Source organism: Scatophagus argus, chromosome 18, assembly GCF_020382885.2.
Source record: "Scatophagus argus isolate fScaArg1 chromosome 18, fScaArg1.pri, whole genome shotgun sequence".
Classification (NCBI taxonomy): Eukaryota; Metazoa; Chordata; class Actinopteri; family Scatophagidae; genus Scatophagus; species Scatophagus argus.
In genome coordinates, this window is record NC_058510.1 from 3,986,890 (window position 1) to 4,006,749 (window position 19,860).

The 19,860-nt window shown below is 41.7% G+C and overlaps 4 protein-coding genes across 10 annotated transcripts in view; 1 reads left to right on the top strand and 3 right to left on the bottom strand.

The window, feature by feature from the left end:
• c8g (complement component 8, gamma polypeptide) overlaps positions 1-1,922 on the bottom strand; it is a 5,001-nt gene extending 3,079 nt beyond the window's left edge. The window contains exons 1-2 of the mRNA XM_046371680.1: positions 1,551-1,922; positions 313-458 (exon numbers count right to left, since the gene is read on the bottom strand). Coding sequence (XP_046227636.1) covers positions 313-458; positions 1,551-1,733 — 329 coding nt within the window. The 5' untranslated portion in view covers positions 1,734-1,922. The remainder of the gene's footprint in view (positions 1-312; positions 459-1,550) is intronic.
• A 192-nt stretch (positions 1,923-2,114) lies between these two features.
• msrb2 (methionine sulfoxide reductase B2) lies at positions 2,115-5,871 on the bottom strand. Its single transcript, XM_046371681.1, has 5 exons — positions 5,391-5,871; positions 4,448-4,545; positions 4,112-4,188; positions 3,078-3,225; positions 2,115-2,895 (listed from the first exon to the last, which is right to left on the bottom strand). The coding sequence occupies exons 1-5, from the start codon at positions 5,503-5,505 to the stop codon at positions 2,764-2,766; spliced, it is 570 nt and encodes a 189-aa protein (XP_046227637.1). The 5' UTR covers positions 5,506-5,871; the 3' UTR covers positions 2,115-2,763.
• Positions 5,872-6,259: 388 nt separating this feature from the next.
• armc3 (armadillo repeat containing 3) lies at positions 6,260-13,376 on the bottom strand. 5 transcript variants are annotated; one of them, XM_046370770.1, is made up of 17 exons: positions 13,292-13,376; positions 12,803-12,858; positions 12,498-12,615; positions 11,862-11,987; positions 11,595-11,663; positions 11,321-11,493; positions 10,927-11,121; positions 10,596-10,779; positions 10,291-10,443; positions 10,097-10,205; positions 9,229-9,478; positions 9,005-9,141; positions 8,168-8,342; positions 7,983-8,077; positions 7,151-7,318; positions 6,773-6,935; positions 6,260-6,592 (listed from the first exon to the last, which is right to left on the bottom strand). In XM_046370770.1, exons 1-17 carry the CDS (start codon positions 13,335-13,337, stop codon positions 6,389-6,391), a joined length of 2,421 nt encoding a protein of 806 aa, XP_046226726.1. In that variant the 5' UTR covers positions 13,338-13,376; the 3' UTR covers positions 6,260-6,388. The 5 variants fall into 5 exon arrangements, with proteins under 5 accessions (XP_046226726.1, XP_046226725.1, XP_046226727.1 ...); XM_046370769.1 differs by having other exon boundaries at positions 11,321-11,496; positions 13,292-13,375; XM_046370771.1 differs by having other exon boundaries at positions 8,174-8,342; positions 11,321-11,496; positions 13,292-13,374.
• pip4k2aa (phosphatidylinositol-5-phosphate 4-kinase, type II, alpha a) overlaps positions 12,515-19,860 on the top strand; it is a 30,927-nt gene continuing 23,581 nt past the window's right edge. Inside the window, exon 1 of one of the 3 annotated variants that reach the window (XM_046370777.1) lies at positions 12,515-12,617. Coding sequence is in view for 2 of the 3 variants with exons in the window: in XM_046370775.1 (XP_046226731.1) it covers positions 15,096-15,236 (141 nt within the window). In the remaining variant the exon portion in view is untranslated. Of the gene's footprint in view, positions 12,618-14,184; positions 15,237-19,860 lie in introns of those variants that run through there. The other 2 variants (XM_046370775.1, XM_046370776.1) reach the window with 2 other exon arrangements.

Genomic DNA, 19,860 nt, shown 5'->3' on the forward strand with positions numbered 1-19,860 from the left:
CACATCAAAAATACCCCACAAAAACAACAAGACACACACTCTTTGAATTTAAATTGTGTTTTGTACTGCCTGTGCTACTGCCCATGCCAGGTCAGGAAGAGCTAAATATTTTTGAAATGATGAGAGGAAGCTGACAGATTTAACTGCTCTGCCTCCTTCTTCCTGTTTTTGAGAACACAAATAAAATCAAACACATGTGGTGGGAGTAAGACGTCGGTGTGGCACATTTGCCCCCTCTGCTGATAAGCCGAGGTACTGAAGAGTGACGGCCAGCTGCAGGCTCAGTGCGGGCTGACAGACGCCGGTACTTACTGACGTGTTTTGATGCTAACAGACAGCGTTTGGTCAGAAGCAGACGGACGTGTGAGGGTCATGACTGTGGGCTCCACTTTGGTGCCATGATGTATCAGGTGAGAGCATTTGGAGGCGGTGTTCAGCAGGTACCACGTTCCTGTCATCTGCAACACAGACACACATGAGCAGGACTTACGCAAATCAGCATATTTGCAAATGGAAAATACGTTTGGGAGGAGTTTTTGGGACTTTCTTTCTTTCTCACAAAAGAATTTTTCTTTTAATTTTTTATTTACTGATGACTGCCCACATTTCATCTTATCAAATGATCCTCTAAACCCTTTGATTTGCCCCATCGCGCCACATGAAATGAACCCAAATTGAATATGTGGGGTAAAATCTTTTCTGCTGGAGAAAAGGATGCATCTGTTTCACATGTCCTGCTGTATTATTCAAACTGGGAGTTTTCACTGAAAATCTCCCTTATTGCCTAAAACTCCATTCTGACACAATTACACAAGCATGTTCGCATTTCCAGCCCCCACATTAATCCATAGCCAAGCAGACTGACATGTTTGCATGTTCCAGGAAACACATGTACATTTGCTAGAACATTTCTCTTTTTAGAATGGGTAGCTTGACCTAAGTTTATATGTGGTCAACCGTCTGAGGCATTAAAATGAGCTGTTATTTTCTTACTTAAAAGTATGTTAGATAAGGATAAAACTTCCTGTTCTCCTCGAAGCAGTAACAGCTTTGTGTCTGCTATGTTGAGATAAGTTTGCCATGTTTTCCATGGAATATTTTGTGGTCCTGTTTGTGTTATCGGGACATTATGGTACGAACAAGTGAGAAACAGATATGAGCTGTCAGTGTGCAAAGGTCAGCTAACGGTGCTTCAGGCTGCAGCTGCGCTCCTTTGCCTGGAAACCATATTTCATTAATTTAACAAAATGAGAGTGTCTCTCTATTCAGTTCAGCCTTTTCAGGAATCTGTTTCCAGCTTTGTCACAATGACCTTTGAGTGGAAATTAAAAATGGTCACTTTCACCAAACCATTTGCCGTCTGGACTCCCTGCCTAGTTACAGAAAGCTGCCATCAGAAACATGGGATGAAAATAGAAACTATTTCACAAACAATTTTCCAAAAAGCACTTAATACAGACATAGACATGATGCAAGGTAATACATCAAGTCCAGCAAACATACAGTTCCCTATGTGATCTGTAGCTTCGCGTCTTGCCCCACTTTCTTACCCGCTGTATGTCTATGTTCTGTGCAGGTGGGGTCTCCTCAATAGGGTCAACTTTTGGCTTCTTAGGAGGTCGTCTCTGGGGTCGTGGTCGACTCCTGGCCCCCCCTACAGCCTCCGTGGTACCCCACAGACACACACACATCAACGCCACCACTGCCAACATGCACCGCCATACTCCAGCCATAGCACTGGAAATAAAACCCTTAAGAATCTTCTCCTGTAGGTTGCTGAGCTTCCTGTGGTCTCACTTTTCTTTTTGTTTTTCAAATTTTTTTCCTCCTCCTCCTTTGTGTTGGGGTTTCCCTCTGCTTTTCTTTATCTGCTTTAGTCAGCCTCAAACACAGACACTGAAGAAATGCATATAGACATGCAATAGACAGGAGATAAACAAAGTGACACAGAGGATGGCCTGTTAGGTTTAATATTAACTTGGTTTACTGGCAGAAATGAGGTCAGGCTGCAGTGCTGCAGTGTGTGCATTTGAACTACAGAGGGCAGCCATGAATTCTCATTAAATACTGACTTTTTAAAATAAATTCTACTGTCAGTAAAGCATAACCAGAAATTCATAGAAGAACCAAAATGTGCATTTATTGACAAATTATTAGTCAGCTTTGCATGATTCAATGGATCAGTCAATTTGATCTTTAAATGTGGCACCAGATGGAAAAACACACAAAGCAGCAACGCCATAACTTCCTTCGTCACAGTCTCTCCAGCAAAAAGCTCTTCATTCAGGTCCAGTGTATTTTAACATTTTTCAACACAATTAGACACTATGTCTGACAGTGCAGTGTCAAGCTGCTCGTGTAAACTACATTTCATTCAGTAAACATACACCAAGTCAAAATTTCCTACTCAACAAAATTAGAAAAGGATAAAAAATGACAACAAAACTTGGTTGGGTATGTTTTTCATTATGTGACTGAGGTGACCGCAGGAACTGATGGTCTACAGTATGAGGTTTATGAGGTCACAGTATTTGGGTTTGTGTGAATCACGTAACAAATGATCGGCAGATTTTTAGACTCCTCTCCAAAGTTTGTGAGTGGGAGACTGAGCTCAACTCAGTGTCTTTCAGTTTGAAAACTACAGGAAGTCCATTTCCATCTAAATTCAAACATGAATACACAAAGTTTCTCAGACCTGTATCGGCCCAAACCACTCTGGACCTTCACTTTGCCTGTGTGTTTTCGATAAGTCCTTGTAATTGATCAGTTTTCCTCCTGCTTGTCAGATTTGCTGTTTCCTCGGGGTTTAAACGTGAGGGCCACACTGTTGATACAGAAGCGCTGACCTGTTGGCTCTGGTCCGTCATCAAACACATGACCCAGGTGGGCATCACACTGTACCAAAACACAAAAAGTCGTAGAAGAAAATTATACATCTGAATGCAAAGTATGGATGAGATGCACATTAAACAATTCAAATTATAATCTGTTTTATTTACGCAGAGCTGTATTAACAAGAACAACTTTACTGAGCAAACATGAACTTTGGCTTCATGGCTCAGTTCAACACGACTCACATTTTTACAAAGGACCTCTGTTCCCGCACTACCAAGGCTGTTGTCAGGGCGACGGACGATGGAGGCGTGGCTTTCATCCCGCTCCCATGTCCCATGAGCCTCTTTGAAGGCTGGCCAGCCAGTCCCAGAGTCATACTTAGCCTCTGAACTATCAAGAGAGGAAGGAACATTTCCTCAGTGAGCATCTACTAATAGATAACTAAATAAACAAGATAGTATGTGGGGAACTATTCCTTTAATCAAGGGTCTGACACATTGTCCTTTTCAAAATGCAATATGTTTACATATTTTGCAGAATACCCTTTGAGATCTGAGTACAAATAGCTAGATGTAAAGCTTGTATATAACCGCTGTGGCCTTTCAGTGCAGTATTTCAGAGGAAAGCTGGACGACGTTCTGCTTCCAACTTCACAGCCTAAAGAGGAAGTAAACTCTCCGGTGCTACCTATAGTCATGTTATTTTCCCTTAAAGTATGGAATAAATGATATATTGCCTTGATTTAAAAAACTTCAATAATGTAATTCACACTGTTTATTCACGATGTCCCTGAAAACAAACACAGCGGAAAGGTACAGTTTCCTTATGCACAGAATACAGTCTGCTTACTTTTCTGACTACGTCACTGTTTAACTTGTAAATTCAGCCAAGTCTCATATTTAGTTGTTTGTGATGTTAATATGCAGTTCAAAGTCACTGCTGCATTTTCTTTCACACTAGTTCGGTCCCAGATGTCTGGATTTGGAGCAGTCATGAGGCGCTGGGGGCAGAGCTGTTTTGCAGGATGTGATGTACAGATGTGGAGGCAGATGTCTGCAGGGGTGTGCATTCAGTCACAAGCCAAACATTATGCTCTGCTTTCACCAACATGAAGCTCGCTGCAGCCTGCATGCGCTGTATCTCACAGCTTAAAGCATTTTGGCTGCGCCGACTGCCTGTTCCAACTACCATTAGAAATGTCTGAATTTAGTTTGGAAACACAAATATTTTTCCATTTTTTATTTTTCCAGATTTAACCAGACATGGAAGCTGTTACCTGAAAAGTGGAGCATCACAGCAGACACAGTGGTACATCCCCACTTCTGAATGGTTAAGGTAGATCCCACTAAAGGGCTGTGAACACACACACACACACACAATCACAGGGCCAATCACTAAGGCTGATTTCTCCATATAGTTTTGTAGCCTTAAGGCAAGTGCAATAGAGTCACTGGTCCTTATTCTTCTCATTATTAGCTACATGTAGAAATGAGTCTGTGTTTCACACTCAGGGCAGCTGTACTGGTCTATCACTGTGCTGTGGTTTATGTCAGGCTGGTAGACTGAGATAATGCTGGTTTGACACAAATGACTATTGATTATCAGTACTCACCACCTCAGTCCCCTTCTCTCGGGTGACTACATACTGTTCCGGGGTCAGTTTCTTTTGCCAGTCTGTAGTCTCATCGTAGCGGGTGAGAGACTGCAGGCCTGCAGAAAGCAGAGCTTGCAATCAGAAAGGTCACAGAGATGCTTTGATGTACATTCAAGAATATACTAGAAGGACCTTAAATCCAGTTTCAATCAGGTGTCAACTGATACTTGACAATCAATGGCAGAACGTGCAGGCTGGTAGTCACACATTATGGAGGTCAGTTGCCCCAATGTAATTTTAATTTTAATGGGGTAAAATACAAAATGGAGACAATCTTAGATAGACATTTAAAAACAATATTTTCATTGAAGTGCACAAAAAAAACATGAAAATAGAAAGAGAGAATGTGACAAGCATGACTAAGCTAACAACCCCGCTGTAGGCAAACTAAATATTTATAAACTACAGCCCCCCTTTCATACTTTTTAATGGTAACAATCGTTTTATTACAAATCCGTTGTGTAAAAGCTCAAAAGAAAAGCACAGAAGAGTTGGGTGTTTACATTTTAACACGAAAAACACCACAACGTCAAGTGTCCTAGTCCTGAAATGAATCTGTAGGTGACTTGGGACCCCAGTTCTTTAAATTCAGTACCAACAGGAATGGGAACTAATGAACCAGAGTCCCAACCAACCCTGTTCTCCCATAACCGTAAAACGCAGTCTTCTTTGCACAAGCAACATAATAAAAACAACAATAAGAATAAGAACAAACAGAAAGCCAAATAGACAGGCTGAAGAAGAATAACCCGTTTGTTATTCTCGGTGCCTTCCTGCAGATTTATGTCCGAACACAAGACGGGAAAACTGCAGCACGGGGCACCTGCACGTGTTTGCAGCCTGCGATAAGACGGGATTTACCCGCAGGACGAAGAGACAGAACATAAATAACCCGGTATACCTCGAGACGTGCACACGGGCCGGATGAACGCCGGGATCCTCCTGGGTAACGCCGCCGATCTCGCCGTGGCGTGTTGAGAAGCAACCGCGAAGAGACGGGACGCGAACCGAGACATGTTTGCGGCTGCTGTGTCGAGTCTTGTCTGAAGTCAAGTGCGCTTCATCAATGGAAGCCAAGTGCGCGCCCTGCGTCGGGGCTGTCGGTGTCATCGAGTTCGCGCCGGTCCTCCCCGGCTGATGCAGGCTGTCGGCTGGCTGACCCGGTCAAAAATCATATCACCAGCTATATAGGTCAAAGTGGACTGGAATCCGTGGCTTTTTATTGCCAGACAAGGTTCAAAGAGCACCATATCGTAATTGTGTAGCGGCTTTGTTGTGAGAAAAAAACACTGCAAGTCCCTGTATAGACGAGTATGTGAAGGGACCTTAAAGTTAAACACGTCACTTATCAGATTAACTTTATTTGATGCAGAGCAATCCTGTGATGCAGGATGTCTTCCTGCAAAACAAATGATCTAAAACTAAATTTTCTCTCAAACTATATAACTACTACTATAAACTGTGTTTACATGTTCGAGTGTGTTGAAATGGCCCGTACTGATTGTGTCAAGTGTTAAGTAAGCTGACACAATTTGTGGTAAAATGGCTTCCACGCCGATTGTGTTAAATTTGACACAAGTGCTGTCTTTGACCAGACTCTCCATTTGGGTCGAAATTCTGCACAGTTTGTGTAACTTTTAACACATCTCTTTTTGCAGTAAACCTCCACTGAGACACAAACGGCAGGTAAAGACCACACGCTGACCAGTCCGACTGTGGTGCAATCTTTTGGCTTAATACAGTGAATCCTCTTTAATGAGAAACCAAAGGTTAAACAATTGTGTTTATTTAAAAAGCCACATTCATAGAGAAAGAGAATTTTACTTTTTGGCTTGTGTTTGCACTGAAATAATTCAAATTAAAATGTCTGGTTACTGCATCATTTACTACAGTGTTGGTCTATATAGTCTGATATTGCACAGCAGCAGGGGTATTGGATGTCAGCAGTCTTCCAGGCTGGTGCATAAGGTCCACTATGTAGCAGCAAGGCTGGGACGAGTGCCTGTTCCTGGACTTCCTGCTGAAGAGGAGCACTTCATTCCAAGCCCGGTTGTACTCACCCCTAATGAGTGTGCAGCTCAATCCGATGCTATCAACCAGACACTGAAAAGTTAAAGGATAGGTCAGGGTGTGAATATTTGGAAACAGAAGATGGACTGAATGAAGGAGTGTTATTGGATGTACATCAAAAAATGAGAGATGGAGATAAAATGGATTAAAACATGGGTGAAATGTAAAGTCTGCAAAGGTTTGGGACATGATGCTGAGAGGTAGCTGTGATACCTTGAAGAGAAGCGCCCTGTGGCAGTAGATTCCCCTCTTGATCAAACCAATGGGAACAACATTAGACTGCAGCTGAAACTTGAGCTCGCTGAGGTGGAGCACCCATGAGAATTCGTGCAACTTTTCCATCTCCACTGCACCGCCCATGGCTTCACTCACTAGCCTGACATGCAAAGCCATGCATACACAAATGCATTACAATGTAGGACCCTTTTGATTTCTGAATTCTGATTTTGTGTGTCAGCTGTCATCTGACATTTTATAAGTTGGTGTGATTCTGGAGATTTGAAAACAATGGCTGCCAATCATTTAATATATCTTCTTCTCTATTTCTACTTTCATCCCTGCATGCTATCTGCTGATTGCATTAATCATCACCTGGCCAAGGCAGCGTACTGCTCTCGTTCATCACTCAGTGGAAGGATGGATTCTTTGGCCTTGTTAATGAGAAGCTGCAATGAGACGTCATTCATCATCTTCCACGGTTTCTTTGTGGGAGACTCAGGTGGGGTCTCATCTTTGTGTTTGTCATCCTCTTTCATCTTCCTGTACGGAGAGACAGTACATTAAAAAGAAATCTGATTCACTGTCTTAAAATAGGGAGAATGTCAGTATAAATTTATACCAAAATGAGACTACTATGTTTCTACATATAGTTAAGTAATCTTGCATCTTGAAAAAAGGTTTCCCCACGTGCACAGACACTCTCATACTGGTGTTCTGGATTATATGGTGTGTTTCTTTCATTGTGTGTGTGTGTGTGTGTTATGTGCAGCATCTTCAGCTGAATCTTCATGGGTGTGCATGCATTTGCACTTGTGCATGTTTGGGGTTGTGTGCCTAAGTCCATTAGTCTAAACACAAAGGCTCTTTCACACTCTGAGTGTGTTGCCATCTTAAAAAAATGGGGTCCTTTAGCCAGTGAGGCCACATTAACAGGGCACACTGAAGAAAACAGGGAAAGGGGGAAAAAAGAGAACAGCACTGGATTGGTCCAGACAAGGGGAGGGTGATAGTAATCTAACAGCCACAATGAATTGTACCAACAAACTACATGTTGTTGCTGGTAGTGTAGGAAACTTGCTGAGACTCAGCCAAAGCTCTACTACAATCTGTGTGGTTGAGCCCCAGCTAGCTGTCATAATTTGGGATGTAATATGATGCAAATTATCAGATTTTATGAATATTTTGAAAAATGAAAGAGACATACTCTGCTGCTGTGCTGATAACAATGATGGGCCGGTGCTGGTTGACAGGCTGATTGGACAGTTCCTCCAAAGTCAGAATCCTCTGACCTGCACAAGCCTGAGAAAAAGAGAAGAGTATTATACCAAACTTCAAAATCTTAAAATATCCTTTCCATTTAGCTTATATTTCTTTAAGAGATGCACATACACACACCTTCCCGGCATCATAGAAGCCATCTCTGATAATGTCAGTGGAAGCCAAATGACCAGTCAGGCTGTACTTAATAGACACGTTGTAGTTAAGCAGGTTGATCATGGCCAACCCACTGAAACTGCTCTTACGATTCACAGATTCGTTAATTTCCTGAAGCATTTCAAGGGCTCTGAGAAACACAAGAGGAACACAAGCACTTGCAGCTATTCAGACACTGATAACATTGATTAAGAATACATACACTAACAAACATACACCGATCAGCCACAACATTAACACCACTGACAGGTGAAGTGAGTAACGTTAATCATCTGGTTACAGTGCAATGTTCTGCTGGGAAGCCTTGGGTTTTGGCAATCATGTGGAGGCTCTTTGACACACACCACTGACTTCAATATTGCAGACCAAACACACCCCATCTGGAGGCCCCACCCTCAATACACAGGACCCAAATAGCCCAACATTCTAATACCAGTGACCACAAAACACCCCCAAAGGTCCAGTGTTCCTTCACCTGACAAGACAGAGCTGTTGCAGCAGCACAAGTGGGACTTACAGCATATCAAGCAGATGGTTTTAATGTTGTGGCTCACTGGTGTATATGCACAGGAGCAAAAGGTCCCACATATTCTAATATTGCTATGTAATACTGCCCTACACTGCCACCTACTGTCTATTGAAAAGATTACTATTTAAAAGAGTTTGCTCCCACCACACCACAGTTTTATAATGCTTTTACTTCACCCTACTTAACAATGTTCCTCCATTTCCATGCATAACGATTCTTCTGTCAGGCATGCAGTCATGTCATCTGTCATCTCAGTGTCTCACCCATATTTGCACATCTCCGCAGTTGTGGCCTCATCACTGGCACAGACACTGAGAGCCAAGCATGCATTATTCAACACCTCCTTGTTGTAGGAGCGCAGCAAATTGACAAGTGGTTGAAGGCCTCCAGCACTTTGCAGCTACATAGGACAGGGAGTGGATGTTAGGTAGTCAGAGAAAGCATTTAAAATATTGTTTTCAGCCATTAGACACACACAAACGCCGACCTCTGTCCTGGCTTTTGTATCACAGGTCAGCACAGCCAGGCACCGTGTGGAGTTGACCAGGACCTGCAGATTTGTGGACTTCAAGGGCTCCACCAGAGCTTGTATGGCTCCATGTGACAAGATGCTGCAGCGGATGACCTCCTGTTCTGCCATGTTGCCAAGTGTGGCAGCAGAATTGGCCACCGTCCTGGGACAGCTTCCATAGAGCTGCTGGACAAGGATCTCATGGCCTCCTGCCTCATAAACGGCACTGTGAGTTACCAGACATGGAGAGCAGATTTATTTCAAATCTGCAGAGCTGACGACAAGTGCAATCTCACAACGTAGCATTTCTGTATTGTGTGTGTGTGTGTCAGTTATGGAAATAATTAACGGAAAATGGAGTAAAATGGTTGTGTCCTGAGAACTTGAAGGAGACAGTAATAGTGAAATATTAAGTCAGACAGTGAGTAAGACGGTGGGTATAGTGAAGCTCTGTCAGGGGAATATGAAGGTGGGAGACAAAATTGAGAAAGAAAGTGAAGATAGGTAGAGATATTCAATGAGGGAGAACCATGAGAAGATGGATGAAGCATTAAATCTGTGAAATATTGCAGACAAAGATTTACTGCTAATCTTAAAAATACCACCTCTTTTTAAGCCTCGGTTTTAGACTTATGACTGAATTTTTTACACATTTGGCAATATGTTACACATATCATTAATACTATGTGGCATACACACTCAAAAGATCTTGAAAGTATTGATATTCTAGGGCTTTTTTTGAGTAAAGCAGTGTAGAAATTATATTTAAATATCTAACAGAACACAAAATATCTTCGTTATTCCAAGATTAACCATAAAAGCACTCAGGTTGTCTGTAACTCACAGCGCATTGAGCTGGTTGCTATGTGTGAGGTCAGAGAGGGCCCAGGTTGCTGCCTCTCTCAGCTCCAAACTCTCATTGTTCAGCAGTTGTACAACAGCAAGGATGCCACCTGAAACACACAGAAATCTGACATATTCACACTCCATTGTGGTGAGTATACTGATGTTATGGGAGCTGTGTGAACGTGTGTGTACCCAGGTCTCTGAAGCTGTCTTTGTTGGCTCGCTGGAAGCACATGGCGGGCACAGCGTGGCAGGTAGCTGTTTTCACGCTGATGTCCTCCACAGACAGAAGCTCTACCAGAATCTTCTCCACATTCTGCTCAAGAAGCAGTTTGCGGTTCTCAGCTACACACACACACACACAGCCATGTACATGTACGCACAATGACACACAGACAGAAAACACACACAGCTAAAGTTAGTACCCTTGTGAGTTCCAAACCTATAGTCGGACAGCTAAGAGAAAATTCTAATTTCTCATCTCCCTGTGTGCTTACGGCTCTGAGCAGCCCTGGCGATGCATTTAACTGCACTGGATTGGATTTCGGGCACGTTGGGGGTGAGAACAAACTCCATTAGCCTTGTCATTCCTCCACCCTCGTGGATCAGCTGGAAAGTCTCGCTGTCTCGCAGACAGTTAGCAACTACCTGTAAGGCCTCAGCATGGAGGTCACTGAAGTCCTATAAAAATTAAAAAAATACAAAGGTGGACAAAGGATGTACACAGTCCTTAAATGGGACAGAAAATGCATCAGGAGTGGAGAACACGTACTGTTGCAAGGAAAATCATTTCCAGCTAGTGATGTTCTTTCTTTCATACTCACCTACCTTGTTACTTAATATATCCATAAGCTTCTCAAATCCTTGCTGTTTCCTGAAGGTGTTGAATGTGTCTTTGTCAGTGGTGACATTCTGCAGCGTCTTTAAAGCCAAATGCTGTATGACAGGGTAATCTGACGTCAAAAGTTCCAGAAGTGGAGGGATCCCACCCAACTTATGTAATGCTTGACGACTTTTGTAGTCCTACATCATGACAGAATAACATAGAGAAAATTTTGGAACAGTCTGATTCCTACCCATCAAAAGCCTATAGCTTTGGTCTATGACAATGGCTTATAACTTCTGAGATACTTATATAAATCCAACTTCTACTTAAGTTTTAAAACTAAAAACCTAACAATCATATAACCTTGTAACCTCCTCTATGACAACTTTGAGTCACCTGAACCAGATTGAAGATGATCTCCAGGGAGTTCTTTGCGACATCAGGGTCTGGACTGGATAGAAGCTGGATTAGAGGTGGCAGGCCCTTACTGTCAAAGATCTGGACCTTACAGACAAAATCCGCTGACAGAGAGGCCAGGCACAGTGTTGCAAATTCATGGACAACTACATCTTCTTGAATAGGAGAGAGAAAATTTGAGTGTTAGCTATAGCTAATATAACCCTAAATATCAATATTTGAGTCTGTTCATCCTGCATTGAAAACAACTCACCTTCAAGTGACAGTTTGTCAATTATTGATGGAATGACGTCTATTTTTTTCAGAGCATTCTTTACATCACCTTTCAATGAAAACATGATACAAAGTTAACAACAACCCTTCCCTCAATCTGTAAGTCAACTAAACTGTGAATTTTGTAGTCTCTAAATAGTCTATTGCCTGACAAGCAGATAGATGGATGTGCAGTTGGTCTGTAAGTTATGATGCCAAGTGACTGAAAAGGCAATTCCGCATTGATTTTGTATGTTGTGCGACTCACTGTTGTTTGCCATGATGCCCAGGGCCATGAAGGCGTTGCGTCTGACCAGCTTGTTGTTGTGAGCGATGAGCTGACAGACAGGCTCCAGTGCACCAAGTCCCAGCAAAGAAACCTTGTTCTCCTCTCCTAACAACAGAGGGAGACAGTGAACAGGAAAATCGAGTTAAGTGCCAAACAGACCTGAGTGCATGTGGACAGTATGTATCACTGAGGCAGTGAAGATAAACACTGTAATGTGATTTTATACATAATATAAAGGGGCAAGAGTGGGGATAAAAGATAAAATGGGATGGTGCTCCAGCATATAAAAGGGAAAAAGGGTAATTTATTTGTCCTTGTGCTAAACTGGGTTGCACATTGAAATTAGTTTGCAGCCCCCCTCAGGCTACATCAATAGAACATATACACAGGTAGTTCACTTTAGAAAAGCTAAGAATGCAAATTAATAAAATATAGCCTGTGCGTATTTATACACACACACACAGACAGCCAGGAAATTATTCTGTGGAATTTCTTTTATTTGCGTTTGGGTGAAAGTAAACAGCAGCAACAGCATGGTGATGATCATGTTCACAGTAAAGATGAGACGTCTGGGGAAACACTGTCCTTCAGCTCTGACTGTGCTGTCTACTGTACCTTTCTCTGCAAATGCGTGAATCGCTTCACAGGCTTTGATGAGGATGTCCTCCTCCGGGGAGGTCAGCAGCAGCACTGCCGTTGCTGGGGTTTTGCCCTCAACAGTCAGCGGTTCAAACTGTGAGTGTGAGGAGAGAGTACATGCTTTATAACCTATTCCGTGTCTGTCCCCTCGATGCACAGTATGTTTTCAGGCAATGGTATCTGTTTCAGTGGACACGAAACATGTGAGCCTCTCAGAAACACGTTGGCTTGTTTCATGACAGGGTGAAGATGAGAAAGCTTTAACTGCATGAATGTCTCACCGTTTCCTTGCATGGAGTTTCACTCTCCTTCTTCACTTTCTTTCCCATTCTGCGGTCTGCGGGGACATTGTAGATTAACTGCTCAATGCAAGTAAGTCTATGACCCACAGTCAGGCATGCAGGTAGCCGTACTAGCTAAACTATAAAGCTAATGTGATAGCCGGCTAACATTACTCTGTGGCAGCGTACACAAATGACGATCACAAACAAAAGATCACGAACAAAATATCAGTATGACTCACCAGTTTGTTTTCCTAACTAAATTACAAATTCAAGATGTGTAGGCCTAATTAGCATGACAGCCTACCAGAAGAACCGAACTGTAGTTTAGTGTTTTGGAAAAGGTTGACATTGTGTTGCTAGGCAACAGATGACACGCTGGGCGCAAAATACTTCAAACATTTATTTCTTTGAATCTCTCGGCTATTGTTATGATTCGTATTGTATTAGCAAGGCAATTTATGTTAAAGAATATCAGACATTACCGACCATCGATATCTACGGTACCGACTTTAATTTGTGGTGCTGCTTCCATGCATTTTGGAAAGGGACCGACGTAAATCTAGTCAGGTTATTCTAATTCATTATTCGTTCCATGCGCACGACAGCAAAATGTGAGGTAAAATTTTCAAATTAGTCCAAGACAAAAAACAAGTTGCTTAAGACAGAATATGAATCCTAACATCTGAAAGACAGTCATCAATCGTCTTCCCAAGTTTGTCCTGATCGACTAATCGTAATTGACATTTGCACACATATGCAGGTTAAATTCTGCATAAAATGAACGAGGTAAAATACTGGAAAATTGAAGGTAATTTCTTTCTAGGCCAGTACATGTGTGTGTGTGTGTGTGTTTATGTTGATGAGTGATAAAAAGTCATAAAACAAATGAGCTCTACACAGCATTGGCACGCTGATGCCTCCCCAGAGAGACACTGACACAGCAATGTGCCAGTGGAAACAGCACAATATGCACCACAACACCAAATGACCTCTAAAGACAGCCTCTGGTGGTGTGGGGCACTGCTGCCTGAAAAGATATCCAGATTAATCTAAACTAAAGCAAAGCAAGGATGGGGGATGGCTGGGATGATGTACAGGTTTTTACTACTAATGCATTATTACTTGAGCTGCAAACGCGCGCCCACGCATGCTCACATTTACAGGACCTCCAGAAAATGTTGTCCAATGAAAGCTACATATTCAGTTGGGACTTTGCATTCATTCGTAACGTTTTTATTGTCATTATTAATGTAAATCTAAATGCAATTTTGGACTGACACAAAAAAAGGTTTCTGTGCTGTTAAACAGCACAGAAAAGTAGCATAGACCCAGTGGAGGGAGGGGGTTGCAGCGAATCAGCGCAGCAGACACTGCAAAGCGCAGGCTGTCACCTCCCCTCCTCCGCCGAGCTGTCAGATGACAGCAGCACACATGAACCTCAATGCTGCAGACGGAGCTGCGCGTTTGCCGATTTTACGTCTAAATAAGTGCTCCTCGGCGTTTTAATTCAAGCGGGGCAAGAGTATGACATGACATGACACCCTTGTCATCTCTATGGACTGACCACAAAATTGTAGGAGGGTTCAGAGCTGCTAGCTAATGTTAATAGTTAGCTTGAAGGCTAGTGGTAGCTAGCTGCTGAACGGAGTCTGGTTCTGCTTTGTGCCGTCAGCTGGCTAACGTTGCATAGCTGACTCGCTAGCGAAGGTCGGAGGGACTAACGCTAGCTGATGGTCAAGAGCGTCTAGTTAGCCATTCGTTAGAATTATTGTGTCATTTTAATATTTTGTCTTACGTCTGTATGTGAACTTATGTTTTATTTGTCACGGGGCTCCACATTCCTCCTGTTTTACACGTTTATTAATTTTACGAAATTTATCGTTGACGCTTGCTAGCTAGCAGGCATTTCGGCTACGCTAACGCCAGCTCAGTGAGACCTCACATCGCAGGGGTGCGGAGAGCTCCAGACTAGTCAAGGAAGGAAGAGAGGTGACTTATGATGTGGGCTGGGGGAAGCGGCGGGCTCTTAGGCGAAGGAGAACAGCAGTATTAGTTTTAACACATCGTATTTTCTCATATTAGTCATTGTCGAGGTGGGGCCGTATCGTCAGTCAAGCTGTGTTGGACGGTGGATGAAGAAAAGAATTGGGGCGCTTGATTTACGAGCTGGCTAAATGAATAGTATTGGTGTTACTGAGTCGTGAGCTGGTGGCCACTGTGTCAGCTTCAAGGGAATACACTCTGTCAAGATTATCGCACAGACTGCAAAAACCAGCCAGTTTGCTTAAAGATGGCTTCGGCGAGCAGCATTGCCGCATCTATTGCGAGCAAAACGAAGACCAAGAAAAAGCACTTCGTTGCTCAGAAAGTGAAGCTCTTCCGTGCCAGCGACCCTCTGCTCAGCGTGGTTATGTGGGGAGTCAACCATTCGGTGAGTCAAACCATCTAATGTCTTTATGATGACCCACACTTCTGTCTTCCCCGACCCTTTGATGTGCCACATTACGTCTCAGTTGCTGTCAGCTATCAGCCTTTGTGTTATTGCAAGCGGTTGACGAATGCGAGGTGACAGCTGGCCAGCCGTTTGCTACAGGGCTGTCAGTGTAAATATGTGACTGGTTGCAAATTTGCAAAAACTGTTTCAGCAAATCATTGTTTATTTTTGCTTTAGTAAGCTCTGTACAGTTACAGTTTTTGCATTATACGTGCATGATTTCAGAGTAAGCCCACAAGTGTGTGTGTGTCTGTCTGTCAGTGTGCGTGTAAATGTGTGTGTGTTTGAGCAGTGAACTCTTCTTTGGCTTCCTGTTGTGCACATGTAGGATAAGCTCCGAGGGCCCTGTGTCATGAAAGATCTTCCCATGCAAGACAGCTTATCTGCTCTCTGCTCTGTTTCTCTTCCTTTGCTGAATATTTGCACTGGGCCAACACTCATATGTTTAATAGAGAGCAAACTTGGTTAACAGAGGGCACACAAATATTTCTGAAACCAAATCCCAAGTGTTAAACCTTTTATCAGTGTTTTACACAAATTATTATAACACAAAAAGATGGTGCTTGATCGGTGGAGTAAGTAAGGCATATAATTCAGAGTACTTTAAGTTCCTTTGCTCTTGCAGTTTTATTATCGATATACTGGTGAAACCTTTCCTCAGCTTGCTTGTGATAATCATACCCTGGTTATTACAGTTAAGCCAGCCTGTTTACTGAACATTTTATCAGGTGTTTTAGATTGAGGAGAACTGCTTTCCACAGTGTAAACAAAAGAGCTGAGGAGTAAGTGAGCAGAAGCACTCATTTGTTCCTTCAGTCCATAAATGTCTGTTTATGCATTAGTATGAAATTGTTCCCATGCAGTAGTTAGTAGTGTAAAAGATCACATGAGGAAATAGTAAAACATTTTGGTACTTTGATACAGAGTGTTGCTTTGCTTTCAGATTTCTCTTTAGTTTTTCTGTCTGTGATTGTCTTGGGCAAGTATTGGAGGCAACTACTTTTTTGAGGATACTGTTTTATTTTACTTCACTAAATTTACTTGCTAATTTCAGTTGCTAGTTACTTTGCATATTCAGATTTAGACTGTAACATGTAACCAATCAGATAATGTTGTGTGAGCTATATTGACTGAAACTGCAAAGTCGTAACTTTGTAACAAAATGGCCACTGGAAACACCACTGCTAAAGTCATTTATTACAAGATTGCCTGTCAGTTTCCCCTAGTCAACTTCCTATATGCTATGTCCAACATATTTTTTTATCTTTCAGTTTGTAACTTCTCATTCTCTTTTCTGATGAAGTTTTGTTTGTCTTCACATGATATTACGATTGTTCCCTTGGTGGTTTTTGGAAAATACACTAGCGGTTTATGCACAGATAATAAGGTTATTTTGTTTAACGTCATATCTCGGTATTGGGAATCCTCAGGTCCTTGATGGAGGGTAAAAGAAACTAAAGATGTTAGCTTTAACAGTTTAGGCAGGGGCATTTCTTTTTGGGCCTAGTGATAAGGGTAACAGTTTAGCATGGATTATGCAGCCTCTAGATAGACTGATGTGGGGCCAAGACAGCTAAAGATCCAAAGCACTTATTCTGTATCTAAGCTGTAGTCTGTCGATTACAGTCACCTGGCTTTGGCATTAAGTCTGAGCATGTGAAGGTGAAGAAAGGTACACAAGAGGTTCACGTCCATGCACCTATGCAGTATTGCTTAATTGTTCACTTTTGGAATGTCACTTAAAATCTCAGAAAAAGATGAACAGTGATACATTGTCCACTCACTTTAGCTGATACCATCATCAGGAATGATATGTCATTTATCATCTATATGTCAGCTAGATTGTCTTCCAAGAAGGCACACAAAATTCTTCCCTTTAATGGTGTGGTTACTGCAGTCTGTGTTAAGACTTAACTCGAAGGTCTTCATCCAAAGTTAAATGGATTCATATTATTTAGATCATCTATTTATAGATTTCATGAATGTCCAAATGAGTGAGTAGTCGTAAACTTTCCCTGTCTACAGGGTTTTTGAAATTTTGGTGATCTTCCAAAGACGCTTTAGCCAGCACTAAAGGAAAATCACCATTGCCAGAGTGGTAAGAAGTGAGAATGAAGATAACAATTCGCGTCCTCTCCAAGCAATTATTCAATTTTAAATAGAAAATCAATTAAAATGAGCTTTTTAATTTTGATCATCAATCAATTCTCTCGTACTTTTCCCCTCAAAATCACACCTACTTGTGCGCTTCTGAAGAAAAAAACAGGAATAGATTTCAGAGATAACTGCACCATACAGCTACACTACCAAGTACTTATGCTGTGCACATGAAGATGATCGACTTACTTGTACCAGAAGTAACTCTGACAGCACATGAAATGTTGATGGTTTATTTTCTTTTTGAGAGATTTTTAATCGATTTACTAAGGAGGTTTTATTCAGAACAGATTTGAGAAACCATGCTTTGCAACAGGCTGAATACCTATCAATCTATATTTTACCAGATCTAACTATATGCAGACCTGTCATGCTTACTATTGCATGTAGAAGGATGAACTCTTCATATCTAATCATGACTATCACCTCTTATCAATGAACCTGTTTAATTAAGAAATATTCCAAAAAACTTTCCCAGTCTTTTGTTGCCCCTGTACCAACTTGTTTGAAATGTGTTGCTGGCACCGAATTCAAAATAAGGATGTACTTACAAAAACGAAGGAAGTGGAGCAGGTAAAGCTTTAAATGTATTGACTTTGTAGTGTTGTAGTGCAAATTATTACCTTCGGTCTTATGTTTTACACAGCGTCCCAACTTTTTTGGAATCTAGACTGTACGTGTTCAAACTGTTCTTGGATTGCATAACACAATACAGAGCTGCCGATGGCACATTTCCTTATGCCTTAGGCTACCTCCCATGCTGTTTTTCTAATTACTTCATAGGGTACTCTGTTTTTCATACCACTGGCAATGTAAAAATGACATTCACTGCCAGGTCGCCCAGTTGAGTTCCTGCCAGAGGCTGTGAAGACTGTAGGTTGGAAGTGTTACCAGCATGGAGTTTGCAAAAGTAACCTAAACCTGTAAAAACGTGACACTGCAAAGGAATGAATACCCGTTCTTGAGAAAGCAACCAAACTACAGTTAACATGGACGCGTTCTGCAAAATATAACCCCCACCCCTTACACCAGCTGTGGCCTGTCAGTCAGATGCATCAACTTAGGCTTGTCCTGAAAACCAGGCTCATTAAAGTGTTATTGCTCTAGAAGCACAATTCTTAAATGACTGAACCGGCTACGTTGGAATGGAGCCTTGTTGATAAGGTAATCTAGACAGTAAAGAAGAGCCACAGATAATGCCTCTCTGTTTGTCAACTGAAGCAAAGATATTATGTAGAATGAGTCAGATGGAGTGATAGGATACATCAAAATAAAGCAAACATGAATGTGGCTCAGGACATTCAGTGTAAGCCATCACAATCATCCAAGGCTAAGAAAAGCCAACAATATATGTTTTGAGGTTTCTTTGTGTGGCAAAAGGTGTGTAGCGGCTTACTTTAATCCTGATACTTCCTATTTTACCTACATCCCTCAGAGCCTGAATAGGTTACATACATACATGCTCAAGATTCTACAGAAATGGACTGTGGTCAAAGCTATAATTTTTTTTTCCAATGGAAATCTCAGCTTAGTAGGTGTAAAAGCTCAAACAAACTACAGTCCACAAAATCGGTCTAAAACTAACAATCGCAAAATTTTGATTGGACTTCCCCAGTGTATGTTCTGTAAACGAGTGCCTTTCCCTCTGTACTTTATGCTTGTGAAAGTAGCCTACTGCTTCACTTCATGTCAGTCTGAGAGGAATTACTGTGTGCACGTGCTGGATATGTGCTGACATGAACAGAATAGACACAAAGCACAATTATTGCCCACAAGATATGAAAGAACATTATCTTGGTTGTGTCCTGTGATATCCTATATATTCTTCATGAATGTAGTAGCTTTCATATGCAAGTATAAACCCTGTAAATCTTGGCTCTTAAATACATCAACACTCTTATTGTGTTTGGCCCTGAAAGTAAAATCATTTTAAAAAAAGACAAAACTTAGGGTATAGGAATTAATTCATGGTCCATTTATGGTTGTGAAAGAAAAAAAGCCATCATGATGAAACAGCTGCAGTGGGTGAATGTTGCAAAACAACCATAGGAACACTAACCCTTTTAAAGTCAATGTGTTCACCTTTTGGATCAAACATGTGAGGACAACACTGACTATTTTGGGTTTGTTGGCAATAATTCAGGTCCTAACTAACACTGACATGTACGTTTAAAGAATGTTTCCATGTCCTGAACACCTTGTGACAGTACTTTTGTCTCTGCATTGGAAACTGGATCAAAATTTACTCCTTCACCTTCACATTTGTGAATCTGTAAATGGGATACAGTCCTGGCTTAGGTTAAGTGATTGTTCTCTTACGATCCCTTTTAATCAAGGGTAAATGATATCACTGATGTTGAAAATGTAAAGGTGTCACAATATGCTTTATTATTGTTTTGTTTTT

Bases quoted from the DNA above. Each gene is read 5' to 3' on its own strand.
- msrb2 (XM_046371681.1), bottom strand. From the start codon at position 5,505: ATGTCTCGGTTCGCGTCCCGTCTCTTCGCGGTTGCTTCTCAACACGCC. The intron at 4,546-5,390 runs GTATACCGGGTT...TGCTTTCTGCAG, and splicing joins GCCCGTGTGCACGTCTCGAG to GCCTGCAGTCTCTCACCCGC. The intron at 2,896-3,077 runs GTGAGTCGTGTT...GTTTTGGTACAG, and splicing joins CAGAGGTCCTTTGTAAAAAT to TGTGATGCCCACCTGGGTCA.
- armc3 (XM_046370769.1), bottom strand. From the start codon at position 13,337: ATGGAAGCAGCACCACAAATTAAAGTCGGTACCGTAGATATCGATG. The intron at 10,780-10,926 runs GTAGGTGAGTAT...TAATTTTTATAG, and splicing joins TGGATATATTAAGTAACAAG to GACTTCAGTGACCTCCATGC. The intron at 9,142-9,228 runs GTCGGCGTTTGT...TGTCCTATGTAG, and splicing joins ATACAAAAGCCAGGACAGAG to CTGCAAAGTGCTGGAGGCCT.